We start from the raw sequence: 26,396 nt of genomic DNA on the forward strand, positions 1-26,396 counted from the left end.
CTATGGTCAGTGCGTACGCTGCACAGCACCTATTTTGTGCAGTAATCTCTCAAGGTGCAGTACTAAATGTGGTCGACTGGGCCGTTGCGTGGTGGCCAACATACGATAGTCTGGAGAAATGGTGATAGTTGCGCGCACGGAGAATGTGACCGTGTGCATTCGATAGCATTGCGGTAGGGCTATCGGCTGGCAATGGAACGCGCTTGTCGCCAGACGACATCCTTTGTATGCGGATGACGCCCGACGGCGTATCACTCAATACTTGAGGGACGGCTGCACCGACGACTTTTGCTAAGTTGAGACGGTCAGTTAAATGCATCGATTTTCGTGCGGCCGCAAGCGCGGCCATGTGCGCGTGATAGGGCTGTGGGATTGCCACTTGGCGACGTAAATCGGTCGCCGGCGGATGCCTTTTTTATTCCAGTGACCCCGTGATGGTGTATTACTAACTGCGTCCGTACGGTGGGTTGCGCTGTGTCCAACATACGGTTGCTGTAGTAGCATCAGCTGCTGAACAGCATCAACTGGTACTGAAGCCTACTTGTCGGTGTACGGCATCCACTTTATTCGGTTGACCCTTGCCAGGCACATCATTAAATACTTGAGTGCTGACCGTATCGTCAATTTGCAAAGATGCGGCGATCAAATGAGTGATGTGTATTACCACGCGCGGCGGGTTGCGAACGCGTGCACGTGACAGAAGCGCACACTTCCGCCACCTGCCGCGCATGTGGCAACGTATATTAGTAAATCGGCCGACTGTTGGTGGGCAACGGTTATGCGTTTGATATGACCCCCAGGCCTGTAGCGTGGTGTCCCACGCACAGAAGCCAAGGAAATGCTGTTAATCGCACGCAGAGAGTGCCACCATGCCAATTTGATGCACGCGGGAACACAGCATGAGGCGCCGTGTGCTGTCCGCTTTCACTGGAACGTGCTCGTCGGCTGTCCGTGTCCGCTTCATTCGGTTTACCCCTTCAGCACATTACCCAATGCTTTGACGTAGGAAGAAGGAGCGTTTCAAAAAGTGGGGCTAGGTCAGGATCAGGTTATACTTAAAGGACTTAACCTAGGAGGTAACCCCGGTGACCGGAGGGGAGTTGAGATGAGGGACTTTGTGTGAGATTGAATACTCTGCACTTAAATCCTGATTTAACAAAATGTGTTCTGCACTGACTAGGGGCACCTCATAAAGCACCTTATGGAGCAACAAAATGTGTTCTGCACTGACCCGAAGCACCTCATGGGGCTCACTCAACGTGATACATTTCTATTTTGAACGAAACAGCGACACTTCATGGCGCAGCCCAGCAAAGTGCTTCTGGGAAGCGTTTTCGCAAGGATTTTATTTTTTGTGTATCGTTCATGTTTTTGTAGGTTCTGGTTGATATTTTGCGAGCATAAAAAACATTGTCAACTGGATGTAACCGCATAATCATTCGTTAAGGGATTATATATATATATATATATATGCTGCCCCTTAACTATCATTTTCCGCCGAATACAACGGTGTAATTTGCGTTCGTTACCTTCCTTTCGTTTGGCTCAATACCTCGAACCCACCTCCTTGTGTCATGATTGAGCTAAAAAAAAAAACTTGTCCAAAATTGGTCATTGTATTCCGAAGTCTCGTCAAACATGACATTATCAAGATGAAAGTCAAGTTATGATGGATGCAAAAGTGATAACGTGTAATTCGGTGACTTGAACTAACATCGCATATCGAACTGGCAGCTGCCGACCGCTGTTGCCGACCTGCGCCTCTTCCGTGAATGGTCTGTTAGTAAACAAGGCAGAAGAATGTCGTATGACGTTACCTCGGGCCCATATATCCCAACTGACACGCCTCTGGCTCGGTGTTTATCATCTCTTTATATCTTTATATCATTATATCTTATATCTCTTTACATCTTTATATCATATCTTTATCATATACCCGTCTCGAAAGGACCGACGGCTCCGCGCTGAGGAGCCTGGGACGGCACGTCTGTTCGCCGTCTGGAGGGAAGCGTAATGGAACTGACGAACTGCTTGCATGTGAACTGCATGCGAACGTAGACTGCTTGCGCGTGAACTTCTTGCGAACATGGACCGCTTGCATGTAAACTGCTTGCCAACGTGGGCTGGTGGACGGCCTGCGAAACTCTGTGCCGGGAAGCGTTTGGAGATCTCCACAGGATTTAGAGATGTTCTGAAGGTGTAAGATCACAGGAAATAGCGTTAAGGGCTCACATACACTCATTACAATTGCCATAAGCAATTTGCATTCACTGTTGTTATGTGTTTCCTAGAATACGATACCAGTATCCAATACCTTATAGTTTGTATATTGTCGAGGAATGTTTCAATGGAAAGCAAGAAGTCCATACAAATGTTCCAGTAACAGCCTTAAGTGGGAAGCTGAGATGTGGTCAAAATATTTGTGTTTGGCATTAAACACAAATCACATTTGTGTTTGGCATCAAAATGTGTGCCAATCTCCAAAGTATGCTCGTCCCGGCCAGCTTAGGCTACTGAAGGTTGTGATGTCTTCGTCCAGCGGTTCAGATCAGCTCAGTCAGAGAGAGACGTATAGTGATGCGGCGATCTGTATTGGGCCGAGTCCAGAGGTGTATTGCCCTGCTATTCCAAACAGCCACATTACATTCAGCTTGGGTGAGCAACCACTTACAAGTCAGCTTACACTGGGCTGGCACACACGCGCCTATCACGTGACCCGTACGGTCCGCCACGGGACGGCGGTCGGCGCCCGCGGTGGTAGGTCGCATTCTACAGCGCGGCCGAGGCCGCGCCGCAACACGGCAGGGACGGCATGCCGTGCCGCCGGGCCGGCTGGGCGTGCTCACAACAGAGGTCATAATATGTAGTACCGCCCGGGGCCGATCAAAGATGAAAGATTCGTTAGTATCGAGGTCGTTTTCAATTTTCCCGCCGGAGCCAAAGGCGGGGTGGAAAGATCGGAGGCGGCTGAGATCCTTAACACGCGCCCGGGTGGCCAGCTGGATACCCTTCGCTCGGGAGGTCACAGGTCAAAGTTTGAGGTTCTAGGTCATGACCTTCGGGTCAAATAAGGTAAAAAAGTCAGATTGCAGACTGGTCTCTGAAGGGCTCCTAGAACCTGGATAACCGCTCTAAGCAAAAGGCCATATGCTCATTTAAGGTCAGTGACCTTTTTTATCTTTTGAAGGTCATGGCGACTAAAATAACACAAGATTTCCTTGAGCTTTGCATTTGAATAAGCGACAAAAACTGCATTAGGCAGTATGTTCCTGAAAACAAGATGTTGACATAGGTCATTTCAGGTCAGTGACCTATTCTGATCTTTAAGAGGTCCGTGGAGGGTGTATAATATGGTTCCTGCTATCAACAAATTCGAAATGAGTACCAGAAAATACCTCACACAGCGAGCCCTAGAATGATACAAAACAGGCTGGTAAATAAAAAACTAAGCTTAATAAAAAAACCTTGGGCTGACTTTCATACCTGAGGTCAATACAATTTGTTTATTCAATTGTTGTGTTGCCTGAAACAGTATCTCGGAAATGTATGGCGTTGTCTACTTGTCTCCATCTGCTTGCCTACTTCGTTGTGTTGGATCAGATTGAACGATTCCCTGGAAATTATCTTCGCTGAAACCATGGTCTGACTTTGACCTGCCATAGGTCAGCGACCTTACAATGTACATCTAATTTTTTATGCCACACGATCCGCTATTCAATTGTCTACAGCGATAATTGGCGAGGCTACGCTGCGCCGTTCGGAAATCACTCCGCAGAACCTTCGGGGCGTCAGTTTGACCCCCCACCCCACCCCACCCTATCGCGTGTTGAGGAATTTATCACCTTAAGTGTGGCATTTATTTTTCCATACGCTGTTAACAACTGTCCTGCTCGAAAAGTCATGCTTTCCAATGTACCTGGGTTACTTAAACGATGCAGAGGATGTCGAAACCGAAACATTTGTTGACGCTTCAAAACGTAATCCCACGAAAAGAAAAATGGCATATTGGGCTAGTTGTTTAAAAAGCTGCAGCAGCACCCAGCGTCTGTTTATCGTTACTCTAATATAGCTCCGCCTGCCACCCAAGTACATTTATTAAACTGGCGTCACGATGTAAGTCGTTTAGCTTTCACTGTGGGTCAGTCCGGCACCCTGGGCGGTAAATATTTAATCCAACGCATTATATATTAGAGAGAATAGGCAGAGAATACAGTGGAACGGCAAAGATGATCACACACACGCACGTTGAACCCGTAGGAGCACGATCTTCCGAATCAAGTCTGGGACGGTCTTGAGGATGCTCCCCGGCGCGTCGGACCCGCGAGTTCAAGCAATGACCAACAAGCTGAAGACTGCTGTCAGAACTTCTGCGGCACTTGGACGCCCACAGCATAAATTTCGCTAGGGGAGATGATTACCTGGAGTGTCGTCCCGACAACGCCGCGGCACAGAGCGTCTCGGTCAAGAGGCCTTGGCCGCGATGAAATCGGTGCGCGAACACGGGTCAGCCTTCAGACTGACTGCGTGAACGCGCACCCGCATTCTGGGGGCCGTCCCGCAGATTCACCGTGGTCGGCCATCGGTGTGCGTCCTCTGAACTGGTATTAACAATTTCTATGGCAACTTTGTACCTTACAGAACTTCGCAGCGGCATCCGACTTGGCTGATCTAGAAAGCTGATACAGAGAGGGACTGAACAGGCTGCTCTGTTTATTCGTGATCTAGTTGAAGAAGACAGGCGGCGGTGAGATACGACACCAGTTCAATACATTCTATGGTCTCAGCACTTGGCCGCTACGTTCAGTAAGTGGGCAAGGGAGATACTGAAAAAAAGATGTCGGTTACCAAGGCCTGGGAGATGTGAATAAAGCCAAGGTTAAACTCCTCAAGTCGACAGGTAAGAGTAAGCGTCCGAACCAAGCGTTCGCCATTAGCGAACAGGAAGAGCGGATGCTATATGCCGCAGGTCAGCTGGGTTCAGCAGCCCCGGGGTTCTTCATCGACGCTCTGGTGACACGTGGCAGTGCAGTTCGGACACGGGGGCCGTAATGAGAGCCGCCATTTGAAATGGGACGATGTCCAGCGGAGGACCGACTCAACAGGCGACGAGCTTTTAGAATGTAGCGAGCGGCTCACCACCACCAAGACTCGCGACGGGGTATCGGTCTCGGGTAGTCGGGCCTCCGTATCCAGAGGCCTTCGCAAATCCCCAACAGCGTTCGGTTCAGACGTATAAGCTGTTGAGGGCTCGCCGCCCAGCCAAGATGCTCCAGGAGGACAGTCCTTTCTTCCTGGCAGTCAATCACTGCCGATCCCCTGTTGCCGCCACAGAAAGCCAGTGGTACAAAAGCTCGCCGATGCGAAAGAACAAGACAGCAGGCATGCTCAAGACGGTTTGTGAAAACGTGAGGATCCCGCGCAAGAGAGCAAGCCGTTTAGACCGCAAAACTGCGTGAAGATAAATATAAGGGGAGGTAAGCGTTAATAACGGTTACCTTTCGTTCAGGTAATTGTGTAAAAAATCAAACAAAATGTAAATGCTCAGCGGGCCGAAACCTTGGTCCCATTGTCCCATTATGTCTCATGTCCGTGAAGTTAGCGATTTATTCAGCGATTTTTCCGAGACAGCCGAGAACCTTTTGCCGCACACTCGCGCTGATGAAACATACCCAGACATAAGTAAATTAAAAAAGATGGGTAAGGCAGCGTGCCATTATCCTTCCATTTTCAAAGCGTCTTTCTGCACGAAAGTCCTCAGCGTTGACACCATTGCGGCGTGTCGTGATGACTGAAACTCGCAGCCGCTTGAGCAGTTATACTAGACATGCGCTGAAACTTGGCAACAGCTTGATATTCAAACCACAGCAGAAATCGGCGACCCTCCGATTTTCACAAAACTGGTACCAAAGAAAGCCCAAAGTTCACTGACATCATGTGTCGAGGCTTTTTGCAGGGCATCGAGTGGTTTGACCTCCAGCGGTCATAAAGGGTCAGCTGATATGTGTCAAGAAACAAGATACATGCTATATACTATTCAATCGGGGTTATTACGCAAGTTCTAGAAAACCCTCAAAATGGCCTGAAGCCAAACAGAGAAAGAGAGAGAGAGAGAGAGAGAGAGAGAGAGAGAGAGAGAGAGAGAGAGAGAGAGAGAGAGAGAGAGAGAGAGAGAGAGAGAGAGAGAGAGAGAGAGAGAGAGAGAGAGGGAGAGAGAGAGAGGGAGAGAGAGAGAGAGAGAGAGAGAGAGAGAGAGAGAGAGAGAGAGAGAGAGAGAGAGAGAGAGAGAGAGAGAGAGAGAGAGAGAGAGAGAGAGATATATATATATATATATATATATATATATATATATATATATATATATATGTGTGTGTGTGTGTGTGTGTGTGTGTGTGTGTGTGTATACATATATCACGCGGGATTATATATGCATTATTTTATGTATATATAAACATATATATATATATATATATATATATATATATATATATATATATATATATATATATATACACATATATACTCACACAATCCCACGAGATGTTCATGCTAACCTAACGGGCTGAAACCGATATAAGCCTGTTTATTCGAATGTACACGTAACATGAATAAATGTTTCAAGGTGGAAAAAAGCAAAGCACATGAACTGGCGTGCATGTCTTGTTTCGTCACGTGATGCCTTCACGCAAGCAATTGTAAGTAGCACATTTCCAGACAGGAAATGTAATGCTGAATTGAATGATGACATTTGCTTGATAGCATGAGGCTTCGTTCAAAACTTACACACAAAATTGTCTGGAAATAATCAGTTTCTATCGCGATACATTATTTCCCGTTGACTTTAACATGGGTCCCAACGGCTTGAAACATTTCGACTAGTTTGTTTTCTTCCGAAACGCCACACATGTAAAAGAACTCGAATAAGGAATGAATTTCTCGGCTTTTCGCGGGAAATCAATAAATTTGACCACTAGTCGTCACCGTATGCCAAATCGGTATTCGTTGTGTACAGATAAAGTGCGTCATGATTGCTAAGCAGTGTAACCTAGTATAGTGAAATCGATATCAACGTGTTTTGTTTGAGTGTGCACTAAAAATGAACCAAAAATTTATGGCAGAAAAAGCAAGCAACCTGACCTGTAGTGCAGGTCATGTCAGGTCGCGCGACGCATTCACGCGAGCACTTGTAAATGACATATTTTCAGAAATGAAACGAAGTGCGGAGTTGAGCGATGTCATTCGCCCGATCAAATGAGTCCCGCTTCAAGATTTTTACACGTACGTGTCTGGAAATAATCACTCTCTAGCGTGATGCGTTGTTTTCTGTTGGCTTTAGCAAAGGACCCAATGACGGACTCAGAGAGGTCGGTTTTAATGCCCTGTGAAAAAGCCGAGTGGTGCTCCTCTGACCGGCGGCTCGGAGGACCGTATTTGCAGATCATGTCCTATTGCCGATATCCGAAAGATTCAGTGGTTGAGCGATGCATCAAACCGACGCTCTCACTGCTGTTCTTCCAATGGATGTTAAATTATTGTCCACTTTGCCGTTAAACGCAGGTTAGATAACAAAATGTACCGGACACTAGCCATGCCCATTTCAACCGAATGTCTCTGTACATGCAGCAGCGTCAGACATACCCTCTGATGTCTGAGTGCTGCAATCGCACCAGTTAACGCCATGAGCCTGGGAGGGAACAGGCATGCACACTACAGGTCACGTCCACGCCCCTTGCCGGCACGCGCGGAGCCCGGTAGGCACTGGAATCAGGGAGTGCGATGTGGGAGGGATGCCCGGTGGGTGACAAGCGGGAGCATGGGGCACAAGCCCCGGCGATTGACGGCGGTGTGGATTGCTGGAGATATCCCATTGGCATAAATTCATGATGAAATGGCCGAAGGCATTTTGCGCCTTTAGGACAGATAGGTATTCAGATCGGAGATGATAGACAGGTATAATAATGATGCTATTTTTGGGATTTGGAAGGACTCTGGAATCCTGCAAATGCTCCAGGATCTCCAGCTCTTGTGATATTGCATTTCTGCACCCATCGGACTTTGAGTGAACACATGACAATTTTTATGCTCGTTTGTATTAACCAGACCTTGGGCCAGAACGCGATACCCTGCTTGGGTAGTGTACACGCTTCCCGCTCACAGCGAATATCACACAACAGCCCGTGACCTCATCATCCATCTCAGCGTGTTACCTACATCTTAGGCACAGACTTCCACCTTCAAACATTTCAATCCCAGGCATGAGCCGCGGACCGCGATCGCCTTGCTCGCCGCGGTCTGGGCAGGCTTGCCGAGGCAACGCTCCGGCGCCGGTGATCTCGCCAGCACATACCGATGCTGGCCACGTAACGGGTTCTTTCGAACCTCCCCAGGCCAGCGCGTCCGGACGGCGTGACCGCTGACCAGTCCGGTCGAAAGAGAGCCCCCGCTGGAGCTGCGTTGTGCCGCCCGCCTCCTACGCGGCCGCGTCTCGCACCACCGTCGCGCGCAATTAGCCGGCCGACGCGACATGGGACGCACCGGCACCCCCGATCGGCGGAGGCTCGGGCTGCGGCCCCACTCAGAGACGAACCACACAGCTGGTGCCGGGGTACTCGGGCAGGTTGAGATCGTACTTCTTCTCGAGCGCCGGCGGCACGAAGCGGCCGCCCAGGTAGTGCGCGCCACTGAAAAAGCGGGCGCAGAGCTTGGGCGCCGTCAGCGAGACGAGCAGCGCCGGCTCCAGGGCCGGCGCCTCGCCAGGACCCTCCTCCACGTGCCAGCCGGACGGCACGTCCAGGCTGCAGACGGGCGCCGGCGAGTCGGTCAGCAACCGCATGGCCGGCTCCAGCACCGGCCGCACCGGCGGCCGGAAGCTGAAGCCGAACAGCGCGTCGACGACGAGCCGGAAGGGCGTCACGTCCGCCGGCGGCTGCTCGAGCACGGGCACACCCGCCTGGCGGCACTGGTGCGCCAGCCGCTGGTACAGCGCCACCTCCTTCTGCACCGGGTAGTAGACGGTGGGCGCGAAGCCGAAGAGGCTGAGGTGGCGCGCGCACACGAGCCCGTCGCCGCCGTTATTGCCCGGGCCACAGACGACGAGCACGGCCGGCGCCTCGCCCGCTGGCGGGTAGTGCGTGGCCACGGCCACGGCGCAGCTCAAGCCGGCCAGCTCCATCAGCTGGTCCACCGAGAACTGGTACTCGCTGAACAGCTCGCGGTCCACCTCGGTGGCCTCGCGCTGCGTGAGGTGGCGCAGCGGCGGCGGCATGACGCAGAGGCGACGGGCGACCTGCGGCAGAGCGGCGCGTCGTCCGGTCAGCAGCGCCAGGCGCAGCAGAGCGCGCATGCCCGCCTGTTGGACACACGGCACAGTCAGTCACCCCAGTGGGTCGGGCACAGATGCGAGGGCATGGCACGAAGCGGCTGTATCGGGACTCGTGTTTGAATGGTGGGAAAGTGATAAAATAGGTAAAAAATAGTGATAAAACAGGTAGGATAAAATAGGACAAAATAAGAAGTGTCTAGGAATCATAGTGAAACCACGCGGACTCCATCGTCAACAGCCGATCACGGCCGTCTTTATCTCAATTTCACGTTTGTTTTAAGGTAGCCACCAAACACTTTCCCATCGGAACATTAATGAAAACGGCAACCGCACTTCCACGCGTCAAGCCATCGACGTATTTCCGAAATATATTATGCCAATGTTGGAAGACAACACCAGGTTTGTGGCAAAACCAGCGGTGGCTGCTTATCGCCTCTCCCCTAACCAAAAAAGCATACGAAAAACTGAAAACAAAAATAACATAGACCATGAACAAGCACAATACATTTACTAAATCGCCTCAGCAGTCCGACCGTTCCCCACGATCCCGCCACTCCTCCGCAGGCGCCAGCCGATCCCCACACATTCTCGCACCTTGCCCCAAACAACCTGGCGCGCAGCCATAGCCCTGGCAACGGAGGGGCACAGGTTTGATAAAAGGTCCCTTGGTAGTTAAAGATACCGCGACAAAATCGCCGCATATGGCCCATATGTTAATGAGGGCATGTTTTCGTTTGATCTTTCATTTGCCCCTTCTGTAACTAGAATAGAAGCCAGAGGCTACCGCGAGACCAATTCTGCATGAATCTTGTCGTCGATCAACTGAAGAAATCATGCTTGAACGACTGCATGGAATAAATCATGAGCATCTTCATTTTATAAACTTCCAGTTGCTTTCTCAACCATCCAGTCTTTCCCAACCGAAAGAACTCAGAATTTTAGTCAGCTTTATCTGAGCTGTAGAGATAGTACGGACCCCGCGAATGTGGATCGAAATTGACCAACAGTTTGCATTAACATGGCCAGGCCATGTTTGTCTGAAAATGTCCGACATTCAGTCGGAATTTTTAAATAATACAAATTATGTAACGCAGCTTTGGGCATGTGCGCTCACAAATCATCGCAACAAAAGTCGATGTCGGACGTTGCAGTCTCCATAGGCCGCGCGGCGCCAGTTCCGCGGCTAACATTAGGCAGTGGTCAGCGGGTGGACGTAAAATACGAACATTTTTAATAACTGCCTCTGAACGTTCCAAGACATAAAATCACACATGTAGAAGGTAACCGGGCGTATATTTTACATGTGCAATTTTTACATTGTTGCATTGAATGGAGTGGCCTTTCAAGCACCGCGAAGTCGCGCTCGGATCTGGTGGTAGAACGGGAGGAGCAAAGGTAGCATCTGTGTTCGTGTTGCTGTGGCTGTTCATCTGTCCAAAGCACAACTTGCGCTTTGTTTTAAAAAAAAGATGCGTCCAGCCTAATCTTTGAACGGCACGAATAAATCTTTTTAAAAATTTGGGAGCATTACGCCACGATGGTCGCTCTCGCGAGCGCGCCACCCGCCGTCTGGTGTTACTTGCAGTGGTTGACGGCATTTGGAATTACAGAAACTGCAACCCAGGCTATCGCTCTCCTTGCTTCCGAGATTATGAGCGCGCAGAATCAAACCTTTCGATAACATGTTTCACTACTCGATTCTGCAAAAGATGGCCTCGTTTATTTTTTGATATTATTTTATTATATTATTTCGACACACTTTTTAACACTAATGAGACCCCCTATTTCCGGAAAGAGCACTAGGGACCACATTATTATTCGCGTTCAAGAGATGAAGGGCCATTCCGTCCCACCGCGGGTTGTCTTCCGGCCGTCATTCCGGCGACACGGGACAGGCTCCTCTGACCGATCCGGAAGGCCTCCGAGGAATGCATCACATCACACTGGTCCCCTCCCTCACGCGGGAGGCCTTCTGACCGGCGCAGACCGCGGTTGACCCTGGATCGACGCAAGAACCATCATTGACGCAACACCATCTCTGATCGCTGCAGGCGATCCAATAATGCGCACAAAGACTCAGGTTCGGCTTAACGGGCCCATACCGAAATTGGATAGGGGGGGGGGGGGGGCAAACGTTCGGTGCTGGGGGCCCTGGCTGGCACAGGACCCTTCCATTGACTCGATGTGAGCAACTATAAGCCCTAGTGTTTCCTTTTACTGTCAGAAGGCCCGACCAACGCAGGAGGCCCTTCGTCATTCGGGGCCCCGCCCCCGTTCCTGTTGAGCAAATTTTTCCCTGACCGAATCGAGGCCCCATTGTCGACAAAGAATACCCTGTAAGCACTGTGGGGCCGTTGAGAGATGCGAGAGCCCCGCGCTGTTGCGGGGCCCCGACCAATTGAATCGCGGGCTCGGCCATGTCCCTGCTAAGGAAATAGGCCCCAGAGCTCAGACCGACACGGAGCCCCCGACACCAGTTCAGTGCTGGTGATCTCTGGCCGACACATAGGAATGCTCTCCTACTTCAAGCCCTCCCAATCAGTGCGACAGGCATTCTAACTGACATTTGAAAGCACAGCCCTGCGGGCGGGGGTCCTTAACGTGACCTACAACCAGCCGTTGGGGCCGCTTAGTCTTCCAATCGGGCCCTTCATCTTTGGTCCCAAGAGACCACTCGGCCCCGCTCCGGGCCCCCCCCCCCCCCTCATACACCGCTCCTGGCCGAATCGGGGCACTTGCCGCCACGCGACCCCTGACCCCGAAAACAGACCAAAATTACAAGCTAAGCTCTTTTCTCCAAAGTGAGACATTGCGGCCTTGACTGGCGCAGGAGCCCCTCATTGTGTCACGGATCCCGAAAATTGCGAATCGCCGGCCCCGGCTTCGTTCCCGCTTGGGAAACGGTCTCGAGGCTCAGACGGATATGTAGCCGACTGTTTGGCTCTGTGTCGAGACCCTACGTATTAGAGATAGAGAGCCCTAATACGAGGGCCCTAACAGAAATCCTCTGACTGGCGCTTCAGGTCACGGCACTACAGGTGGCACAGACTACAGGCACTACGCGGCACTACATGACCCCTGTTATACACTGTATGCCCATTACCGACAAAGCGTCCCCAACCGTTGTTTCAGGGACCCAGACCAATGCCAATCGTGGTCTCCGGTCTTGCTTCTGCTTGGTAAATGGGTCCCGGGGTTCAGACTGACAGGGAGCTCACTGTTCGGTGTTGCTGGTATCTGACCAACTCACGCAACACAACAACCGCATTGTCTAAGGGGATATTTAAACGGCACAAGATGACCTCTGACACTTCAGGTCACGATCCTACGGACCGCAATTCTTTATATGACTTGCAGCCAGTCCTTCGGACCCTTATGTCCTCCAATCGGGCTTTTGATTTAATAGTCGGTTCCGCTGGGCTGCCAGGACCAGTCTTCAGGCCTCATCGAACACTGTCCTTGATCGGCTCGGGACAACTTGCGAGCACAGAAGCCTTCGTTAGGTACTGTGGGCCCCTGACAGATACAGGGCCCCGACAAGTGTAAATCACTGGACCCAGCTTTGTGACCGCCTGGGAAGTGGGCCCTCTGATTCACACCTATACGGAGCGGACTGTGCGTTACTGGTGGTGCCTGACCGGCATGTAGGCTCAAATCGACTCAGGATGTCCGTGATTGGCATTAAGGGCCCTCCGACCGTCATCTGAGGGTCCAATCCCGCAGACCGGAGACCCTGAATAACAATATGTTTATATATAATATATATATATATATATATATATATATATATATATCTATACATAGAACATTAATACATACATATATATATAATATATACATTATATTATTATATATATATATATTATACTTAGTATATTATATATATATATGTATATATATATATATAATACATATACCTCATAATACTAATAATATATATATATATATATATATATAATATCTATATTATGTGTTATATATATATATATATACAAGAACATAATACATACATATAATAGAATATATATATATATATATATATTATATTATATAATATATATATATATATATATGTTATATATATATATACAATAGAACATAATACATCAATATAATTCGAATATATACATATATATATATATATATATATGTATATATATATATCTACAATCGAACATAATACATAATTATAATAGAATATTATACATATATACTATATATATATATATATATAATATATATATGAAAATAGTGACCCAGCTCTTTATGTCCTCAGACTCTGCCCCCCCCCCCCCCCAATCGAGCCCTTGAATGTCGGACCCGGTGCACCCTCCAGGCTCTGAGGGCCTCCTCAAACAAATCAATAGAAACCCTGATCTTTATAGAATGCTTTCAAGGAAAATGATGTAAGTGGTAAAATGGTACACATCTGGTGTCACTGGTAAAATGGTACACAACCGATGTAACTGGTAAAGTGGTACACATCTGATGTAACAGTAAGTGAAAGGACATACAAAGTGGGATACTCACTTAAGCTACCAGTGTCTGATCCCAAACTTTGCTTCAATACTGGCATTGCTATATACCCAGCTGGAGAAGGGTGCAATGTGGCAGCCAACACCATTTTGCCTGACTCTTTGGACCAGGTCACGAACATACTGACAAATGGAAGAGTACTGATGCCATTCCACCAGGCTTTTCCACTGAAGCTGAACAATGCCAACAATGTTGTGAGCAGTGATGGAGTCTGGGCAGCCTTGGTGCATGTTCAACCAGATGGGATGGAGCAGTGATGGAGTCTGGGCAGCCTTGGTGCATGTTCAACCAGATGGGATGGAGCAGCCCATCTTTTTCAAATCCAGGGTGCTCGCAGTTATGGAGCAGTATGCTGTTGTTAAGGAGGTGGTAGGAGTGTCCTTCAGTACCAGTACCTTTTCAGTGTTTCCATCTAGTCCCAGACAAAACACCACTTCCCATACCTTAAATCTTGATAAGGAACTCCCTGCCCTGTCAGCAGCTGGTGTGCAGATATCTCAGAAGCTGGCTGTACATTTCCACAAAGTAAAGTTGTGCAAGTGTGAGAATGGGAAAATAGCTGATGTTCTTTCCTGACAACCAAAGGATAAGGCAGCAGAGACTTTGTGGAAGAAAAAGAGGTGTTCTGTATATGCTGCTAGGATGAGCATGGCCCCACTTTGTTGAAGGAAGAAGTGGAGATGGCCATTTGACAAGACACAATCCTGGGAAGAATGTTCTCATATGTCTGGTCAGGTTGGCCATCCCTGGTAGAGCCAGAGTTCAGAGCATTAAGACAGTGTTATGCAGATAAAAGTTATTAATGGATAGATACTGCCTGTTCTGGGCAAACAGCTTGTGATGCCACATTCACTGCGTAACAGGGTCCTGCAGAAGCTGCATGCTGGTCCTCTAGGATCTAGCATGGCATGGCATTAGGATGTGCATGTGTCAACTGCACCAGTCATTTCATGCCCAAAATTAGGTCAGGCAATCTTCATTTCACTGATGCATGTTCGATTGAGGTGGATTGCTGACATTGTCTTGGTTAGTTTAAATTCACGCAATATAACTTTTAAATTTTGATCTCTTTTTAGCATAACATGTTATTCCCTAAACAGAACTTAACTCCTGATTATATATCACATAAATTTGATATATATTTATATGATATGGTATATGATAAATGATATATGTGATACAATATATATATATATATATATATATATATATATATATATATATATATATATGATTAATATGATAATGCAATTTTTCTGAACTTCACATGTTTTCATGCACCACAAATTCTGCGACCAAAATTCTGGCATAAGCAAAAACAAACCACTCAGGGGTGAGAAGCGAACATGGGAGCAGAGGGCATAGCCATCACGAAACGGTATAAAATGGCACTCTAGGTGCTTGTATGCTTGAATTGGGCTGTTTCTCAGCAAGTTGGAGCCCAGCCCAAAAATATGACAAAACCTCCTACCAAATTTTACCACTACTATTTTAAACTATTCAAGTCTTACGTGTTGTATCTGCCCAGACCAGACACGAGCGCTGCGAGACGGCAGCTGTGCTCACACGCGAGGCAAGCGAGCGGCGGCGCCCCGACGGGCGACGCGCAGTGGTTAAAGCGTCTGCGTTATCTACTGCGCCTCTGGGAAACCAGAGGTACAGGTAGCATCACGATACATCTTCCCCCCCCCCCCTCCCCTTGAGCAAATGCAAATAGATGCTAATACGCTTACGAAACGAAATTACTGGCGACAGGCTGCTGCTTCCCTGCTGCTTCTATGCGGTTTATTTGATGCTTCTCAGAAAACGCGGCCACTGCGTGTTTTACGCGGACAACTGAGCAGTGGCGGTGGGTCTTGAGGCTGGGGCACCCGCGCGTCGCATGGCTGGGCCGCAGCTTCTGTCAGCGGCGGCAGCGACGGCGGCGGCGCCGCTGTCGACGCGGGCGACGGCACAGCTGGTGGTGGCCGCGGCACCACCGATCATGGTGCAGGCGCCGGTTCGCGCGGCTGCGGTTGCAGCAGCGCCGGTGGCGCCACCTCAGCATGGCGGCTAGAGAAGAGGTCTGGAGCGGGCACTCTGTGTGCGGAACGGTGAGCACAGCGCGTGGACCCGTGTTGTGTCAAGAACTGAAACGGAGGGATCTGCATCAGATGGCGTCGGTTGCGACGACACCGAGCACCTTTGAGCTCCACAAGGTAGCTGCGTCTAGAGAGCTTCTCTATGACGGTGGCGGGCTCGGTCCAGCTTGCCTCCTTTTCCGTCTTGATCCAAACATGATCCCCGGGCTGTAGCTGCTGAAGGTCGCGGGCACCGCGTCTCCGGCTGAAGCACGTCTCCAGCTTCTTCCTCCTCTGCCGATCTCGGAGTTTGGCATGCTGCCATGTCGCTTCTCCGGTTGGCTGAGCGATGGGGAGACGAAATTGAAGTTCGCGTCCCATCAGGAGACGGGCTGGGGAGTGTCCGGTTGCTTCCACAGGCGTCGTGCGGTAGTTGAGGAGGGCGAGTTGGGGTCCCTCAGGCCAAGCATCCACTTGGCGGTTCTCACGGCCCGTTCAGCTGCTCCGTTGGAAGACAGCGTGTGCGGGTCTGTCGTACGGTTTGTGAAGCCGTAGGACGCTGTGAAGTTGGCGAACGAGTTTGAGGTGAACTGCGTTCCTCCGTCTGTTGTCACGAGGTCTGGTATCCCCAAGCGGGAAAACAGGCGCTTCGGACGCTCGATAACCGCGCTGCTGGTAAGACTCGGGAGGCGTTGTATCTCCAGATACCTGCTGAAGATCTCCACCATGACGAGCCAGTTGCAGTTGTTGAAGTGGAAGACGTCTGCTGCAACGTGCGTCCACGGTCTTGATGGCGTTGGGGTTGTCACCAGTGGCTCAGCGTGCTGGGCGGGCGCGTTCACCTGACAGAACGAGCAGCTCTCGAGATGACGCTTCAGGTCGATGCCGAGTTGAGGCCACCAGATCGATTCTGCTGCCCTCTGGCGACACTTGTTTAGACCGAAGTGTCCGTCATCATGTAGTCGAGTGAGCATTTCATCTCGCAGACTCAGAGGGATGATGATGCGTCGCCCGTGCATCAGCAGTGTACCACACGTTAGGTACACACCGCTCATCTCTCCCCGAGGGGCGGAGTAGTCCAGCAGGTCGGAATGCTTCGCTCCCTCCTCCCAGCCAGAGAGAGTCTGCTGAACTACGCGCTGTAGGAGTTCGTCTGCTTGCTGCGCCTTGCTGATCTCCACCAGACGCTGCGGTGTGGCGGGAAGATCGCTGAAGATTTTCTCGCAGAATCCATGTGTCTTCTTGAAGCACAGCGCTGATTTCATCCTGCTTCTGGAGCGGGTAACGTGAGAGGAAGTCAGGCACCAGGTGCTGCTTCCCTGGAACGAAGACTGCTGTGGCGTTGTATCGCATCAAGTGCATGAGCATGCGCTGGCACTGATCGGCGCGTCCACGAGATATTTCGTGTTAACCAGCGGGATCAGAGTCTTGTACACATACAGTTCGAACGACGGCAGCCCAGACAGGAACATATGCATTGTCTCGCACGTCCACGTCGCGGAGAGCAGTTCCTTCTCGATCTGGGCCCATCTGGTCTCGGTGTCAGCCAGGCTTCTGCTGCAGAACGCGACGGGTTTGAAGACGGAGCCGTGCTTCTGGAGAACACATCCTCCGATGCCGGAACTGCTGACGTCGGCGCTGACCACCGTCTTTCGTGCTGGATCGTAGAACGTCAGAACTGGAGCTGAAGTGACGGCCGCTTTCACGTCATCCAGCGCCTGCTGCTGCTGTGGTGTCCAGATACATGCTACGTTCTTTCTCAGAAGCTCGTTCAGTGGTCTCAAGCACTCCTGGATGTGTGAAACGAACCGGCCCAGGAAGTTGATTACTCCGAGCAGTGAGGTTAGTTCATTGACATTCTTTGGCGGTTGGAGCTGCTGGATCGCCTCGAGCTTTTCTTCGTCCATGCTGATGCCGTTCTTGCTGATCTTCATCCCCAGAAACTTGACCTTGTTCTTCCGGAACTCGCGCCTTTTCCTGTTCAGCTTGAGGCCAGACTCGTGGATCCTCCTAATGACAGCTTCGAGATGTGCACCGTAGCTGGCGGCATCTCCGAACACCACGGTGTCGTCCATGTCGACGGTGACTCCGGACAGTCCGTCCAGCATCTTCTCCATCTTCCGCTGGAGGTACTCCGGTGCGAACGAGATCCCTATCGGCAATCGCAGGAACCTCTTCTTGCCGAACAGAGTGATGAACGTGATCATCTTGGAGCTCGCCTCGTCCAGCGGGATATGGTAGAAACCGGAAGAGGCGTCCAGCTTGGTGAAGAGCGTTGCGCCACTCAGCTTGGAGGTAAGCTGCTCCGGAGTACGGATCGGAAACACCTGTCGCTTCACAGACTGGTTGAGTTTCTTGTAGTCAACCGTGATGCGAACGCCGCTTCTCTTCGGCTTCAGGACGGGGTCCAGCACAGAGACCCAGTCCGTTGGCTATGTTTCCGACGTGATGATGCCGTGATGCTCCATCTTCTTCAGCTCCTCTTCCACCGGCTTCATCAGTGGCAGCGGGATGTTTCTTGCAGTGGCGAGGGTGACTGGAACAGCATCTTCACGGAGCTGAATGCCGACCGGTGCTGTCTTCAGGAGACGTGCCTCTTCGAGGACGTCTTCGTTGACTTCACCTGTGAACGTCAGCGCACCTAGGCGCGAGCAAGCAGACCTGAAGAGGAGATAATCAGCCGAGTCAACAACGTAGAACACTTCAGGCTCGGCTTTGTTCTTGAACATGAGTGTTCCGTGCATCTTTCCTTCTACTTTTAGCACGCTACCAACACTCGTCAGAGTATTTGAAGCATGCTGAAGTGGCGGCAGTTTCAGGTTCCTGTACGTTTCCAGCGTCAGAATGCTAACATAACATCAATGCCAGAGTCAACTTTGAAAGCGACTTTGACCATCAAGAAGGACGATAACTCTCCACGGCGCGCAAGCTTTGTCTACTTTGCCAACAAAAATGTTGGGCGGCGATAGTTATTCAATGGACTCTGTCCGGTCAATCGCTCTGGCACCGTTGGAGCGACAAACAGATGCAAAATGAACCATTTTCTGACAGTTGTCACAGACTTTTCCCTTAGCGGGACAATCTTTCGGAGACACATGACGTGCTCTTCCACACTAGCTGCATGCTGTTGAAAAGTCGGCACGCTGACTATGCTGTTACCGTTGCGCGGTGGAAGGCTGCTGTTGACGTTTGTACTGCTGGTGCTGCTGCTATCGCGGGTGGTGCTGCTGGGGCGGCTGCCTGTGCTGCGCCGGTGCGCAAACCCTACTGGTGTCAGGCGGACCAGAGCTGTCACTGCCGTTCACGATCTCGACATTACGCATCATCGAAATGACGGTATTTACAGACACTTGCTCCTCTAGTGACTTCAGCTGAATTCTACGGTACAGCTCCCTGTCATACATTCCTGAGATGAGACGATCTCTGATACGCTCATCGGCGTCGGCGAAGTTGCAGTGCTCAGCTAGAGAGAACAAAGCTCTGATGTACGATTCATTAGTCCCGCTTGAGCTTTGAGACCTAAGCTCGAAGTTGTGACGCTCCGCATTACAGTTCCTTTTCGGAATGAAGCACCCGTCTAGCTTTGCGACAACTTCAAAATCCTCATTCTGCTCAGCAATAAGCTTTAATGTTGGTATGGTATGCTCAGCCTGCGGAGCCGTACTGTAAATCGACGCAGCTACTTGAAGGTCGCCGTCCTCCGTCGCATGTGTCGCCGGTCACCGTCGTGTAGTCCCGATGCCAGTGTGTAGCGGACGAACCGATCACGCCAGGTCGGCCGCCTCTCAGGCGATGTGAAGTCGAAGTTCTCAGGAGGATGAAATCCAGGCATCTTGACTTGCTTTGCAGCTCTCACTGCTTAAATTAATGTGCCGCTCACGCTTGCTTAAGCTTACTCTGGGTCCGATGCGGCTGCGCCATATTCAAGTCTGGCGTGTTCTATCTGCCCAGACCAGACACGAGCGCTGCGAGAAGGCAACTGTGTTAACACGCGAGGCGAGCAGGCGACGCCGACCCCGGCGGGCGGCGCCCCAGACAGTGCACCGGCGGTCGGGGCAGCGGCGCACGAAGGTGCAGCAGCACTGGCGGCGCGAGCAGGGGCGGACTCAGGCACACGCCAGTAGCGTCACGATACAGTTTTCTCCTTGAATAGGTCTCAACATTCTATCCAAGTTGTGGGGCCCAAGCTCAAGTTGGAGGAGGGGGCTCTCAAGCCCAACATCCGAACTGAATGAGAAAATATGCACCTGCTTGAAAACCTGCACACATGGAACATGGTTCCCAGTCTATGATCTACGGCGGCTTATTCTCACGTACCATACCTTGATCCTTTAGCTCCTCATTCAAGTTCTCCCTATCTTATTCCGACCTCGACTATCCTCATCGAAAGCTTTTACGATCAAAACACAATACGGACACCGATGCCGATGTTGGTTGATGCCCATCTGTACATAACCATAAATGCCTTGCCGTGAGGAGAAGGATTAGGGATGGACAAAATACCAAGCTATGCTCTTTTCGACGATTTTATCCAAACTAGTTTTTATCAATTATGTATAAAACGTAGTGTACACTAGAATTTCAGGCATTCTAGTTTGAAATGCACAATAAGTGTTAAAAATCAACATCTCAACCAGGAGAAGGTCGTATACTCCATAAAAACCAAAAGGTGCACGTTCGGTAAGTCAAAAAGTATATGTCTTCCAGCTACTACCGAGTCTGTGTGCTCGTTTTTCGTTTTTCGTTTAGGGGGAGATCGAGATCGGTGGGCCAATGCCAAGATAAGCTCGCCAAAAACCGAAGTGTTTTTAATTGAGGGGGGGGGGGGGGGGGGAAGCGGGCCGTTTCCCAATGGCCCAGGGACCGTGAATCCTGGACCCCCACTTTCCGAGAGTGGTCTTCAGTCCTGTGGGCTGGTAACGGCGTTATAAGATCTTTTGCATCCAATCTGATGTACATTCTGCAGTCACTTGCTGTCAGATATATCGACTTTGAGTGTGACCAGGACATGTCAGCGTGTCTGTTTAGCACGTCTGCGGCGTCATCAACGTATCTGTTGCACTTGCGCAATGCGTAGTTTGAGGGAGACATCCGGTTTTTGAAAGAGAGCTCATTATTTTCAAAAAGGTCGCCAAGATTGATGGGCCGGAGTGAGTGCGCTCCTCGTTGTCAGGTCATGGGCTGACGCTGGTCCATCATTGTGCAGGACCACCGGCTGTTGTTACCTTCTTCTGACCGAAACGTAGCGGTAGACCGTCACTGCCGGTTTCGCCAGCGCGAGCCCGACGTCCAGCGACGCTACGGTGCCGGGTGGAACAGAATCATCCACGTGGGTAGGACAGGCAGTGGCAGTCACCAGCGCGCAGCGCCAGTTGGATCACTTCACCCGGTGCCTGGTGCACCACATCGGGGCTGGGCCGGACTGGGCTGGCTTTGATCCATTCTTGGGCCGCCCGAGCTCGTCGGACACAGCAATCCAATATGCGGCTGGCGTTCCTTCTGCGGCCTGCGCTGCTCTGGGCCGCAGAAGGAACGCCAGCCGCATCGGCGCACAGCGACGGCTCTCCGACGCTCACGACTCTGCGGGTCAAAGAGCGTATAGTGTCTGGCCGACCATCCAAGGCGGCTAGAACCGCTGGGCGGCTACAGCACCGCAGATGAGCAAGTGCATTTTGCGGGCATGGTGTCTCCGGAGGGGCGGGTGTCTGCTCGCGCGCATTTGCATTGCCCTTGACCTGTCACGGCGGCGGCGGTTGACAGTCGGGTATTTCGTCGTGGGCAGGTGCTTTAACTCGTCTACGCTGCACTTTTCCACCGATCGGCGAAAAGCATGCTGCCAGTTCGATATGACCAGCAAGTCATCATCTGTGCTGAATCTGTGTTGGCAGTGTCCGACGCCATCCTGGAGAATTTTCAAACCTTCTGGATAACTTTCCGAGATAATCGCCACCGGCCGAACGTGTCCATGGGACGCGTTCGGTCGACAGGCGGCAACAGGTGTCAATGCGCTTCAATAGTCGGAGTGAAATTATAGCCTTTAAAAGTGGATGTGCCCGTTGGGAATGCAGGCAAGTGGGCGCAAAAGCTCCCGACTGCAATAGCACGACCATGCATTCTAAGTCATCTGAAATTCTAGTTTGCCAGCATTCAGCATGCTGGTGACATCAACCAGCTTTCCAGTTTAACACTTGGGCAGAACTAGCCGCAAGGCCCACGGCCACCCACAGACCAATCGGTTTAGTATACTATGATTCAGGTTGAGAGCCCGTGCCAGTGTAAGCGTCCGTCGCCACGAGGCGTCCTCACCCGTCTGGCTCGCACCGCGCGGGACACGCCGCATCGCGGCACGGTTAGCCCAGCCCGCGCGTGCTTACACCCGGGACTGAGATGCGGATTTAAGGCATCGCGCAATGCGGAACGCCGCTTTCACTCGTCGGCGTTGTCGCTCAGTCGGGAGCGAAAAAATGCTACACGTTGACGACTTTTATTTCTGGGCAGTCATTAATATCGCAGGATATGTTCCATTCATTCAAGGAGTGTGGTGTTCGCAGACACCACCGGCGTTCCCGCAATCGACGTTTTTGGTGAGGGCATAACACACCCAACGTAAACAAAATAAATCGTTCTATAAGACATTGTGCACTGGTAAAAAGTGTAGAAAATATAAACTTTTTGAGCAACAATTTGTGCACAACGTGGTGACTGGCACATCTTCATTAAGTATCAAATAGTATCACTTATCAACAGTAAGCATCACATAGTATAAAACGACATGGAAAAGGCGTTCTTCATATGGCACGAAGTGTGCAATAAACGTTCCTGGGACATAAACCCATACAAAAATATATCGTTGCTTAGGAAAGTCATAATCCATACAAAGGATCAAATTCAAGTAGGAATGCTTGTAAATGGAATGTGCAGAAGCAAGATCACAAAGGCATCACGAGTACCACAACCACCCGTTAGGCATGTAAACGGCCTCTACGTGAAAAATAACCCCTCTAGCTTGGTCCGAAGTGAGCTGCAGCTGCGACGGCGAAAGAGTCGCCCAAAGCTAGAGCTTGGCGATCCGCTCGCGCAGCAGGTCAATCTCTTCGACGATCTCGTTCGGCAGGTCCTCGCCGACCTGCTCGTCCAGGTACTGGTTGACGGCTTCCACCTCCTGCTGCCAATACTCCTTGGGAATGCTGAAGAGCTCCTGCATGTCGACCGCCTCCTTCAGGCCGTCCAGGTTGAGCGCGCCCGGCTTCGGCACCAGCCCAATGGCCGACTCCTGGGCGCAGTCTTCGCCGTCCACGCGCCGCAGCACCCAGTCGAGCACGCGCGAGTTCTCGCCGAAGCCCGGCCACAAGAAGCCGCCGCTAGCCGCCTTGCGGAACCAGTTGACGTGGAAGACCTTGGGCAAGTTGGCCGGCGTGCTGCGTCCCTCCATGGACAGCCAGTGCGACAGGTAGTGGCCGAAGTTGTACCCGAAAAAGGGCCGCATAGCGAACGGGTCGTGCATGATGACCTTGCCCTTGTGCTCGGCGGCGGCGGTCGACTCGGAACGCATGGAGGCGCCCAGGAAGACGCCGTGGCGCCAGTTGAACGCCTCGTACACCAGCGGGACGCCGAGCGGTCTCCGGCCGCCGAACAGGATGGCCGAGATCGGCACGCCCTCGGCCGACTCCCACTGCGGGTCGATGATGGGGCACTGGGCGGCCGGCGCACAGAAGCGGCTGTTGGGGTGCGACGAGGGCGCGCCGCTGCCTGGCGTCCACGGATCGCCGTGCCAGTCCACGATGCCCACCGACGCGTCCACCTCCTTCTCCAGCCCCTCCCAGTAGACGCCGCCGTCGCCCGTCCGCGCCACGTTGGTGAACAGCGTGTTGGAGAAGATGGTCTGCATGGCCACCGGGTTGGTGGCCGTCGACGTGCCGGGCGCCACGCCGAAGAAGCCGTTCTCCGGGTTGATGGCGCGCAGCACGCCGTTCTCGTCGAACTTCATCCAGGCGATGTCGTCACCGACGCACTCGAGCTTGTAGCCAGGCAGCGTGGGCGTCATCATGGCCAGGTTGGTCTTGCCGCAGGCGGACGGGAAGGCGGCGGCGATGTAGCGCTTCTTGCCCTGCGGGTTGGTGATGCCCAGGATGAGCATGTGCTCGGCCAGCCAGCCCTCGCGGCGGGCGATCGTCGAGCCGATCCGCAGCGCGAAGCACTTCTTGCCCAGCAGCGAGTTGCCGCCGTAGCCGCTGCCGAACGAGATGATCTCGTTCTTGGCCGGCACGTGCGCGATGATGGTGTTCTCCGGGTTGCAGGGCCAGTTGTTGATGGGTTTCTTGCTGACGGGCACCGGCCGGCCGACCGAGTGCAGGCACTTGACGAAGTCGCCGTCGCCGAGCGTGGCCATCACGTCGGCGCCCATGCGCGTCATCACGCGCATCGACGCCACCACGTACGGCGAGTCGGTGAGCTCGATGCCGATCTTGCTGAGCGGCGAGCCGACCGGCCCCATCGAGAAGGGGATGACGTACAGCGTGCGGCCGCGCATGCAGCCCGGGAAGCGCTCGGCCACTGCCGTCTCCAGCGCCTTGGGCGACATCCAATTGCCGAGCAGGCCCTTGCGACCCTTGCGCGGAATGGGCACTGTGTCGCGCTTCTCCTCGGTGACGATGAACGTCTTGGACTCGACGCGGGCGACGTCGGCAGGATCGGTGCGCGTCAGCCAGCAGTTGTCGTACTTGGGCAGCGGCTCCACCACGCCAGCCTCGGTCATCATGCGCAGCAGGCTGGCACTCTCGGCCGCCGAGCCGTCGCACACGTGCACGTCCGCTGGTTGGCACATGCGCACTGTGCGGTCAACGAACTCGCGCACCTTGGGGGACAGCGCGGCCACGCGCTCGCGTGCCTGCTGGCTGATGGCGCGCCGCGCTGGCAGCAGCGACGACACCGGACGACCGCACAGCGAGCGTGCGCCCGCCAGCCGCAGAAACTGCACCATCTTCCCAGCCGGCCTGTGTGGAAAGAGTGCCAGTGTTGGTACCCTAGGATCTGGGTGGAATGGCATGGAGGTTGCTTTTGGCACACTCTGTTATTGGCATGCACAAAAACAGTACTGGCTGCGTAGATATATGAAGCGACCCCATCGGTAGCTCTCATGATTATAGTTGTGATTTTCCCCAAAGTGTCTCAGCTTCAAAATGCTTCCACAGTGTACTTTGCCAGCCTTGTTGGGACTGCACAATGGTATGTGTAGCTTTAAGATGAGGGAGGAGATCAAATAATTTGGCACACTAGTGCATTATTTACACAAATCTTTGTCATGATTCAGAGGTGCTCTCATGCCTTGACACATGCTACACTGAGTGTATAAATCCTATACTTAATCCTCATCACCACACCACAGATAATGTTCTATCCTTGCTCTCCCTGTCTTTCTGTGTGATTCAACTGGGGAATAGTGTTAATACAGACTAGTGCCTACCACACCTGAACAGTAGTGTACAAGCTTGCAGAATGTGTGGGTCTGAGCAGCCACTTTATATCCTTAAAAAAGCCAGACATTACTTTGTACAGCATAGACCTTTGTTCCACACCAAAGATGTAATCCTATTATTGTCCGCTTCCACAGTATTTAGTGTTTCGCCATCTTTGTTAAGCCCATGCAGTACTGCAGAGGTGAATATTGCATTTTTTCCTGCATCTAGAGAAAAAACTAGGTATGAGGGAGAGGAAGCATTTTGTTTATTCCCTTTAAGTATGAGGGAGAGGAAGCACCACACAATTATTAACAGTCCTTGCAACATGAAAAAGTTGAAATGTGGCACGATATCCACATGTTTCAAGATTACCTGCCTACAAGATTACTTCTTGATTACTCAGATACACAGGCCCCATAAAAAATCAGCCTCAAAATGCATATACAGCTTCATGTTTATACATCATGTCAGGGACCATCCATCATGTTTCTACCATATCATCATTTAAGCATCAGTACACCACAAATTTGTGCACCTAAATATTAATGTGTCAACAATCACACCAGTGAATCAAAGGGCTAACTAAGTGCAAGCTTGTGCACCTGTAGATGTAGCCATGCCACCCGGCCTGCTGGAAAAAAATATACAACACATACATTGTCCACTGCTTAACATCGAGATATGCACCACTAGCGGAAACGTTTCTCAGCTAACAACCTGCAACTTGCCTGGTACCTAGGAGGCGTCCCGACCCGCGACAACAGAGAGAAGGGCCGATTCCGTTACGACCCAGCCCGCTCCCCCTTATCCAAGGTCTTTTCAAGCACCAGGCCCCTGGGTACACATCCCCGGATGTTTCACGTCACTCCGCGTCACAAAAGTCAACGAAGGGGCTCCATAGTAAAAGAAAACTAGAAAGATGCTACTAATTATTAACGTGGTGTGGAGTCGTTGCTTCTTTAAACAGTTGTGCATCGTTTTGAGCTGATTTTGGAACATATTGAGCAATTGATCAGTAAGAAC

The 26,396-nt window shown here is 51.4% G+C and overlaps 3 protein-coding genes across 4 annotated transcripts; all 3 read right to left on the reverse strand.

Moving 5' to 3' along the window:
* Window positions 1–8,083: 8,083 nt before the first annotated feature.
* On the reverse strand, window positions 8,084–15,501 carry LOC119101144 (NAD(P)H-hydrate epimerase). Of its 2 annotated transcripts, none has more exons than XM_037224426.1 (2): window positions 15,367–15,501; window positions 8,084–9,283 (listed from the first exon to the last, which is right to left on the reverse strand). In XM_037224426.1, exon 2 carries the CDS (start codon window positions 9,260–9,262, stop codon window positions 8,573–8,575), a length of 690 nt encoding a protein of 229 aa, XP_037080321.1. In that variant the 5' UTR covers window positions 9,263–9,283; window positions 15,367–15,501; the 3' UTR covers window positions 8,084–8,572. The 2 variants fall into 2 exon arrangements, with proteins under 2 accessions (XP_037080321.1, XP_037080320.1); XM_037224425.1 differs by having other exon boundaries at window positions 8,084–9,346; window positions 15,367–15,403.
* Window positions 15,502–15,907: 406 nt separating this feature from the next.
* Window positions 15,908–18,122, reverse strand: LOC119100662 (uncharacterized). The gene is made up of 2 exons (XM_037223738.1): window positions 17,802–18,122; window positions 15,908–15,934 (listed from the first exon to the last, which is right to left on the reverse strand). The coding sequence occupies exons 1-2, from the start codon at window positions 18,120–18,122 to the stop codon at window positions 15,908–15,910; spliced, it is 348 nt and encodes a 115-aa protein (XP_037079633.1).
* A 4,545-nt stretch (window positions 18,123–22,667) lies between these two features.
* On the reverse strand, window positions 22,668–26,180 carry LOC119101136 (phosphoenolpyruvate carboxykinase [GTP], mitochondrial-like). Its single transcript, XM_037224417.1, has 2 exons — window positions 26,102–26,180; window positions 22,668–24,908 (listed from the first exon to the last, which is right to left on the reverse strand). The coding sequence occupies exon 2, from the start codon at window positions 24,893–24,895 to the stop codon at window positions 22,970–22,972; it is 1,926 nt and encodes a 641-aa protein (XP_037080312.1). The 5' UTR covers window positions 24,896–24,908; window positions 26,102–26,180; the 3' UTR covers window positions 22,668–22,969.
* Window positions 26,181–26,396: the final 216 nt, after the last annotated feature.

Source organism: Pollicipes pollicipes, unplaced genomic scaffold, assembly GCF_011947565.3.
Source record: "Pollicipes pollicipes isolate AB1234 unplaced genomic scaffold, Ppol_2.1 Scaffold_4881;HRSCAF=5763_pilon_pilon_pilon, whole genome shotgun sequence".
Lineage (NCBI taxonomy): Eukaryota > Metazoa > Arthropoda > Thecostraca > Pollicipedomorpha > Pollicipedidae > Pollicipes > Pollicipes pollicipes.

What these genes read in the sequence shown, in the direction of transcription:
- LOC119100662 (XM_037223738.1), bottom strand. Translation starts at nt 18,122, where the DNA reads ATGATCACGTTCATCACTCTGTTCGGCAAGAAGAGGTTCCTGCGATTG. An exon ending in TGGACGAAGAAAAGCTCGAG is followed by an intron (nt 15,935 to 17,801) that starts GCGATCCAGCAG and finishes TTCCGCACACAG; the next exon opens with AGTGCCCGCTCCAGACCTCT.
- LOC119101144 (XM_037224425.1), bottom strand. Translation starts at nt 9,340, where the DNA reads ATGCGCGCTCTGCTGCGCCTGGCGCTGCTGACCGGACGACGCGCCGCT.
- LOC119101136 (XM_037224417.1), bottom strand. Translation starts at nt 24,895, where the DNA reads ATGGTGCAGTTTCTGCGGCTGGCGGGCGCACGCTCGCTGTGCGGTCGT.